Source organism: Cryptomeria japonica, chromosome 5 (genome assembly GCF_030272615.1).
Source record: "Cryptomeria japonica chromosome 5, Sugi_1.0, whole genome shotgun sequence".
Taxonomy (NCBI): domain Eukaryota; kingdom Viridiplantae; phylum Streptophyta; class Pinopsida; order Cupressales; family Cupressaceae; genus Cryptomeria; species Cryptomeria japonica.
In genome coordinates, this window is record NC_081409.1 from 868785353 (window position 1) to 868794096 (window position 8744).

General features: G+C 29.8%; 1 protein-coding gene across 1 annotated transcript; it reads left to right on the top strand.

The window, feature by feature from the left end:
- The first annotated feature begins 1406 nt into the window (after nucleotides 1-1406).
- LOC131043414 (transcription factor IBH1) lies at nucleotides 1407-3034 on the top strand. The gene is made up of 2 exons (XM_057976608.2): nucleotides 1407-1569; nucleotides 1715-3034. Exon 2 carries the CDS (start codon nucleotides 1946-1948, stop codon nucleotides 2558-2560), a length of 615 nt encoding a protein of 204 aa, XP_057832591.1. The 5' UTR covers nucleotides 1407-1569; nucleotides 1715-1945; the 3' UTR covers nucleotides 2561-3034.
- The last annotated feature ends 5710 nt before the right edge of the window (nucleotides 3035-8744 follow it).

The following is an 8744-nucleotide window of genomic DNA, read 5'->3' on the forward strand; positions in this document are numbered from 1 at the left end:
GTACAATTACAAAAGGTATGTGGAAATAATTATGAGTAAAAATTATCACAAATTCAACACTTCTTTTATTAAGAATCCAATTACAAAATCATACAAAGATAATTTGAAGGCATAAGAGGAATTATTATGTCACTCATTTTTAAAATTTTGACAGTATTTGATTGTGATTCTATCATATCCATATTTTATTGCAATCTAGTATATTATATATATTTTTTAATAAATTGACGTAGATACTATACATTTCAATGGAAAAGGTATTACATTTTATAGATTTTTTATTTTTTATTTTCGATTAAAATCTCACATCTTGTGAGATTAGTTTCGTTTGTCTTGATGACAGCTATATAATGAATCCAGGCCCTTCCACATGCTAATCTAATCAAAACAATTGAAAAAGATAACATCTATTCTTAAAAGAATATTACATCATTCACTTTTACAATTTGTTTCCTAATATAATAGAACCCTAAATAGTAGTTTATAACAGCCAAGAAAGCCAACTACTCCATGAATACTATATTATACTATAGGTAGCATAGGCAAAGATATATTTATTTAGCTAAGAAATGGTTGCTTGGACACATGGACTTCCGGTTCTAGTGGCAATGAGAATCACAGTCACATAAGAATGGCTGTCTTTCCCTTTAAAATAATATATGTCAATGCCAACAAAAGATATATAAAGCAACATGTAAATTGATTTGTGGGTCACGGGGATGAATAATGAATGAGCTTGAAATGTGCAACAAGTTGTTATAAATATAAAGTGTAATTAAGACACTTGTGCCACAAGGTCATCAAATGAGAAATATGTGTAAATGATTATAACTAAGAAAATAGTAATCTAATGAGACTTTGAAGTGATAAAGAGATGTGATTTTATCTTGGAATCTCATATGTGGAAGAGAATGAATATGAGCACATGCAAGATAATTGACTTGACTTGTGAAAACTAAAGTAGGATACCGACATCTCATATTTGGTAAGGTTGAAAAACTAGGGGCAACAATTCAATCAATCAAATTGGGATAATATGTTTTCAGTACAAGAGCAAAAAGATAATGGTAAAAAAACCAAGGTCCCATCAGATTTAACCCTAAAAAGACCCTATTATGCAATAAGCAAGCTTTAATACTAATAAATTTAACATGGGTGCCCTCCTCCACTTTTACAAGTGGCAAGCATGAAATTTACAAGTGGGTGGCATGAGAAACATTAGGGAGAACAGTGTTGATAAATATTAATAAGAGTGGGTGTAAAGGTAAGGGTAATGTGGGTCATGCATGCATGTGCAACCATGTGGCATGTCGCTAGGGATGGCCCCACTGTCCACTTACCCACAAATTGATTCATTTTTTAAAACCATTTTCTTTAATAATCTTTTCCCTATTTCCTTCACCTATGCTTTCATCATGTATGACATATTGCTGAATGTCAGGCCATGTTTGCAGGCCTAAGGAAGAAATTTGTGTCTGTACTTTCTGCCATTTTCATTTTATAGGGCTATCACCCTTCTCAATATTGATTTCAAGCCACAGTACTTGTAAACTAAAGAGGCAATATCAGGTGTGTATATATATAAGTATATACTTACACAGGTGTTTTGCATATATATTTCATTTGTATATGGCTGAATCACTTGCATGGGTTTTTCATGGGCTCTCCTAAGAATACAACCATGATCTAGATTTGTGTTTGTTTTGATGATTAGGTTTCGGGATTGCAATTTTGAAGAAGGATTTTGAGGTCTTGCTTCTAGGTTAAGAAAGAAAAGGATCAGCAATGACAGTCTAGGTTAAGTCCAGTCCTGCAACAATACAGCATTATGCCAGTTGTAGCTTTCTTTGATTAGCTTGTATCAGAGTGCAGCAGTCTGGGATTTCTCTGTTTGGGTAGTTGTATACCTGGTTTTTTAGGTATCTGAGGGACTTTGTTTTAAGAAATGAATATCCCACCAAGTTCTTTCAGACAGAAATACATGGCAAGGCTTCTGGGGGCACTCAGTAGCATTGATAGAATTAGTAACAAGAAGGAGTTGAGCTTACTGAAGAGGAGAAAGAGAATCAAGCTTGCAGCAGACATATCACTGGCCCTCACATCCAATGGGAGTCTCTGGAGCCATGCTTTGATATCAAAAATATCCAAGCTTAACAAGGATAAGTCCCTCTTGCAGAGGATTATAGGCAAGAGGACTGTGAGAAACATGAAGAACACTCAATTCTGCTCTGGTACCCACATGCAGAAGCTAATGGCTGGCAGGAGGAGAGCAATGAAAAGATCATTCATGAAGAGGAGGAATATGAATATGATCAAGGCCATGGCTGATATAAAGACATGTCCAATGGAGGTGAGGAGGCCTTCTCCCTATCAACTTGCAAGGAGCCTGGTATCTCAGAGAACAAAGCTGCTGAAAAGACTCATTCCTGGTGGGGAATCCATGGACAGTTGCTGTCTATTGAGAGAAGCAGCAGACTATATCATCTCCCTCAGAACTCAGGTAGAAGTCATGCAATCCCTTGCAAATAATGGTAGTCTGCAATCTAGACAAAGTCTCTAATGATATACTCATCACATACAGTATATATGTATACTCTTTGTGTATTGCTTGTTAGAGATTGAATTCAATATCAAGCCTATGTCTGCTCTAAGGATGATGCCCTACAATACCCAAGTAGACCTAGGACTAGAATCCATGGACATCTATGGCCTGCATGAGAATTCTTGTCTAGAGGGAAAAAATATGTATTGTCACAATGCTTCAACAGTATCATCTTCTGCTAATGGCTTGCTTTTCTGCTTAAGCTGCCTTCAGGCTGTTCCCTCAGCTTAATATCAAAAACAGTGTCATCTTCTTTTCTATCCCCTTGTTTTTGCCAACTTCTTCTTCAGGTGTTCTCCTCAACAGTTACTGTTATAGTACCAATTTCTACTGTTTGTAATTATCAGATCCACTATGCTGCAAAGCCAGAGATCTATTCTGAGTTGCTTTCATCCAAAATATGAAAAAATGTAAGTCATTTATCTTTTTTCATTTGTTTCCTTTCAAATAATGCAGAACATATGTGTATATATATTGCCCATAATATTTTTCTGTAAATTTCTTCCAACATTTTATATGAACAAGGTAGATTGGCATTTTCAGCTGTATTCTCATGATATTTAGAAAATTCTTCTGTTGGCTTCTCCGCCATGTTTAGAACCATCTATATCCAAACTGGGTTGTTAAACCTTATTAAAACTATTTGTCTATTTCATTTTCTGGTTTTGCACTAGATTTGTGAAAGTTTTAGATTAATTTTGATCTAAGATTTCATGATGTAGGCTGTGATTTCTTTTTCCAGTGGAGTAGATCGTTTTACAATTTGAAAATAAAGGTTTTAAAATGTTTGTAATACAAAATTTCATTTAGTAGATTATTTCCAAGGTGCCATAATGAAACTATGGTCTTAAAAGTTATGAAATTTAATGCCCAGGTTACAGTTAGGGTGCTCTAGTTTCTGTTTGGTGCCCAGGTTGAGTTGCTATCTCTAGTTTAGGGTTAATACGTTGCACATTCTCTGTGTCTGTCTATTTATCCATACCTATCCTTTTTATCTCTCTTATATATTCAGGTTTTATTAGTTTTGATCTCTTATTCATATTCTTCAATTCTTTGGAAGACAAAATTTCACCCCCATTTGGTGTCAACTAGAAATTGGTTTAGAAAACCTAATAAGAAACCTTAAAAATTACAATTAATTTCTTTTTTTTAGGTCAATTTCATGATATTAAAGTATGAGAAATGAGTATTCAGCTTCTAGAATGCATAAATATATCAATATTTCTCATACATTATAAATGTATTTATAATAGCTGTTTGGTGTATTTTAGAAGCTGGAAAGCCAGTTTGAAAGTACGCACATTAAGGCATTTTCAATTTATATCACTTTATCAATGCTATTTCAGTTCTAAGATGTTCTTAAGTTCCTATTTGTTTTGTTAAAAATAAACAAAAAGCTGTGTAAACCATTCAAATCATTACCCCTTTCATCATTTTACTTTTCTTATTGTAAGAGATGAACATTTCTAATGTTCATCAATTTAGGGATATGTATTAATTTAGATTAATATTTGGTTGAGAATACTAAGTACAAAATAAATATTAATTCTATTAAATAAAAAATATTTGGTATTTGATTTTTGGAATTATGATGAAGAATATAAAGTTGATTTGTATAGATTCTAGTTATTGATAGTATAAAAAATAGTGTTCACAATGTGAGGAATGTCACAAAAATTTGAATAGTCATAAAACTTTTCATAGATCAAATGTACTACACGATCAATCTTGTGCTTCATGGAAATAACTTGACATATGGGAATTTCTTGTAGTCCATGAGAACTATCTAGTTGACTATGGACCACTAAAAACTATGTTACCTTTTAGATGTCTTCTAATGAGTAAATACTAATAGTATTGAAAAATACATTTAAGAGATTCTCAAATTGCAAAGGACCCAGTTCTCATAGGTCAACTCCCTTGACTAGCTTGAATATTGAAGAAAACACTTTGACACATACGAGTGTCCTAGATGATTTTGATAGAAGTTATAGTTATTTTTAATGCTCCAAGTCGAGATGTTCCTAGAAAGGTTCTCTGTGAAACCAATCTTTTGATTTATGAATTAAATGCAAATTAGACAACTTTGAATACTAAAAATAAAATAAGCAAATTCACAACAAAATTTGAAAATTTAAGGGCCAATCTTGTGTGGTATGGGGTCAAACATAAATTCCATGAAATTAACTTGGGATAGGGAGGCATAAATCTCAAGGTAGAGAATAAATATTTGGATGTGGGTGCAAGGATAAACATAGTACGCGAATGATAATGGTGAATGTATGGGAGTAAGTGCGAATAATGATGGGATAAGATTGAATGTATTGAAAGTAATTATAAATAGGAATAGGTGAAAGAAGAGAGAATGAATCCAACTTTACACAAAAGTGAAGCATTTGTCCATGGGCATGCACATATAAATGAGGGGATCCAAAGTGGCAACTGGTTTGATTTTTTCTTGTTTTTGTTCTAAATCAACAAAGCTTGGACTTGGATGAGGAATTTGAAATACTTGCAGTTGAATGTTGAAGATGTGATAAGAACAAGACATGAATATTCTAAATCTAGTTTCTAAATTATTAAGACTTTAAAAAATTGTGAAGCTTAAGAAGATAAAAAATTGAATACACACAAAAAAATTACTATTTTTCATCACTAAAATATAATATAGTATCTTGTATGTCTCTCAATTTTTATTGTTAATTTGTGGAAATGTAGTTGATAACTAGAACTGCAAGTCATATATTATTATTAATTTGTTTTTTCGATAACTTGTTATTGAATTAGATCATCCATCCTAAAAATTGTATCATTGAGTGCATATCACACAACTTTTATAAATAGACAAAAAAATTAACTTTTTTTGTGTAAAGAATAAATTATATAATAGCCTTATTTTTTAAAAAACATTTAGATAAATCTAGACCATTTTTTAAATCATATATATTTGAAGAATATAAAGACACGAATAAAAGTACCTTGAAAAAAAAAATCTTTTTTTTATTCAAATAGAGAAAAAAATTATATAGTTGAAAAGTGAAGAAGTGGTCAATATTTTAGTGGTGGTTTTATGTAATTTTAATCTAAAATATGGAAATTTGTTCAAGGTTGTTTTAATTTTTTTTAAACATATATTTGGGTGTCTAAATTGTCAATTCAATCCCTAGGTTCAACAAATTCAAATCTGTTCCAAGCCGATTAGAAGGATTTAATTGGTTTAAAAGGTAAAATGTATGCATTATTGTAAGGAAATCACATTATTGTAAGGAAATCACTTTTCGAAAAAGCATGCATATTGCACATTAAAAAATTATATGTTTAGTCACTTTTTTGTTCCCCATCTTTATACACATATCGTCATATGTAATTGTATTAAGAGATTCCATCAAATACACTTAAACAATATACAAACTTCACTATAACACTTTTATAACAAAACATCACATCTCTATTTTATTTATTTTTTCTTCCTCAATAAATATATATATATATATATATATATATATATATATATATATATATATATATATATATATATATATATATATATATCTGTGTGTGTGTGTGTGTACATACACAAATTATTATTTTAAGCATTATATGATAAACAATTGATTTAAATTAGTAATTTGCATGATATATATATTTCTTTTCTATATATATTTTCTTTTCTCTTAAAAGCAATTTTTTTTTTTTTTTTGATAAAAGTGGTAAACCACTAAATTTTATTAATTTTATAATTTTTTTACAACTTGGTTCAAAGAGCACAGGTAGGAAAGAAAACCTCCCGTCCGGTCTAGCTCATACATAAAAACCAGATAAGAGGCCCACCCAAGATTACATAATATAAAAATCAAATTTCCATAATATTTTTCCAATTCTTTAATTAATACCTTATTTATTTTTTAATCAAAATTTGTTTATATATAGAGAGAGAGCACCATAGTAGCATTTTAAGCTGCTTTGTGGAGGCATCATTATTTCAATTAGTTTGGCCAAACTTTTTGTGGGGTAAGTTAACACAAATTGTAAAACAAATTTTATAATAAATTTATTTCAATACTTTTAAATATTAATTACCATTCATTTCAATTCTGTCTGTGTACAATTTGATTCATATTTTTATTATGCTGAGAGGTATCTACAATGACATAAAAATGTCCGTAAACAAAAATCCATTTCTGAAACAATTTGACATGCAAATGACAGCTAAATGCATGAAATATGCCATGTTTCAACTTTTGTGGAGGTGTTATTTCATTACTCCAAATAAAATAGAACCCCTGCCACTTGTCTCCAGCTAAGTTGACAACTTTTTGTATGCATGACTTTAATGGATTTGTATTCTTGATGTTTAGTATTTTAGAAATACATTTATTTTAGAGATGATTCTCTTCTATTATAAGATATCTCTCAACATATATTACACTTATTTTTTAAATATAAGTATACTAATACATATATCAATCTTTTAAAAATGAATCAATATTAAATATTTAAAGTTTCAATTCGTATTTACAAAATACCAATCTTTTCGAGATGAATTAATACTAAATGATTATTACCTAAAACAACCTTAATATTATTTATAAACTTTTCAAATTATCATAATTTTAGTTTCCTTTCTCATTGCTGACACAAAGTAATACTAAATGTCTTTGTTTTCTTGGAAAACAAAAACGCTCTTTCTGAATCTTGCTGTTATCAGAATTCAGAGTGAATTAAAAACATCTGCCTTTTATGTAGATTTTTTACATAGACTTCACAATAAAATTGGTTTCTGAGTGAGTTGAAACCTTTTTTGCTGGGTACTGGAGTTGAGAATATTAATTTTTTATTCATTTTACAAAGTTTCAATTAATGTATGAGTCCAGTGACTGTTCAAATCTGTGAGCAGTCAGTTCAGAGAAAGCAAATATAAAGTCTGTGAGTATAACTGTCCAACAGAAATTTGAATCTTGGTGTCATTTTCATCAAACAAGTGTTTTAATCATGACATTACATGAATTATTTCATATAAAAGTAAATTTTATTAATGTAATATAATTTCTATAATTTATGAAGATTTACAGTAGATTTCTGAATTATACTGTATGTGTATTTTTATCATCAACATTTTAAAATGACAAAAATATCGATATCAAAAATATGCATACAATATAATCCACAAATCTACTACATTTTTTATCGATTTTCGTGTGGTTGAGACACTATCAGCCTTGTGGTCATATGAAGAGTCAGCCAGGATAGCTGGGTAAGATTGAGAAAGCTTTGTTTAGTCCATTAGAAACTTAATGATTTTGACCTAAGAAAAGGACAGGATTGATAGTCGAAACATTTCGACCAGTTTGGTGTCTAAGGTTGCTTAGTTGTTGGCATAGTAACTTAAATGTAAATGCAGCTTGATACCAAGATGCAAAGGAGATCTCAGTAAAGCTATGCTATACAATCTCTATTCTAGCTTCATTTCTAACTTAATTTTCTTCACTAGGGTAATATTATGTTTGTTCATGGGTAATCTAATTTTTTATTTATTGGAATATTATGTTATTTCGTATAATTTTATTGTTTGATTTGATATGTTTATTATCTTACAAAGAATTAGAGAGCAATATAAAGAAGTTGATTAGTTACATTTGACTATATCTATTATAGACAAAAAGTACAAATACTTGTTGATTAGTTGCATTTAATTACTTTTAGTATTCTAATGGATAATATCAAATTTATTTTACGATAAGAAAAAAAAATGAAAAAATAGTATTTACAATAAAAGTGATTTGAAATAGCTAGTGCTTATGATTAAGAGTGATTAAGACTATGACATACATTGAAAATTCACTAGAGGTCTTAACCAATCAACATATTTGGTTTAAATGTTAGTCGAAATGAAATGGTTCATTGATTAACAATATTGATACATGCACATGCAATTAAGTCAATGAGGAGGTCAAAAAGAAAAGAAAAAATGTTACATGTGTGTCAAGGTATCATGCCTTTTATTCTAATTAACATAGAATGTGAAAACTATGTGTGAAAGTGAAAAAGAGTGAGTTGACTATTTACATAAGGGTGAAAAAGTTGTTTCTAAGTATTTATTTATTTATTGTAAATGGAGACAATGCGTAATTATGTTTTTTAA

What these genes read in the sequence shown, in the direction of transcription:
- LOC131043414 (XM_057976608.2), top strand. Translation starts at nt 1,946, where the DNA reads ATGAATATCCCACCAAGTTCTTTCAGACAGAAATACATGGCAAGGCTT.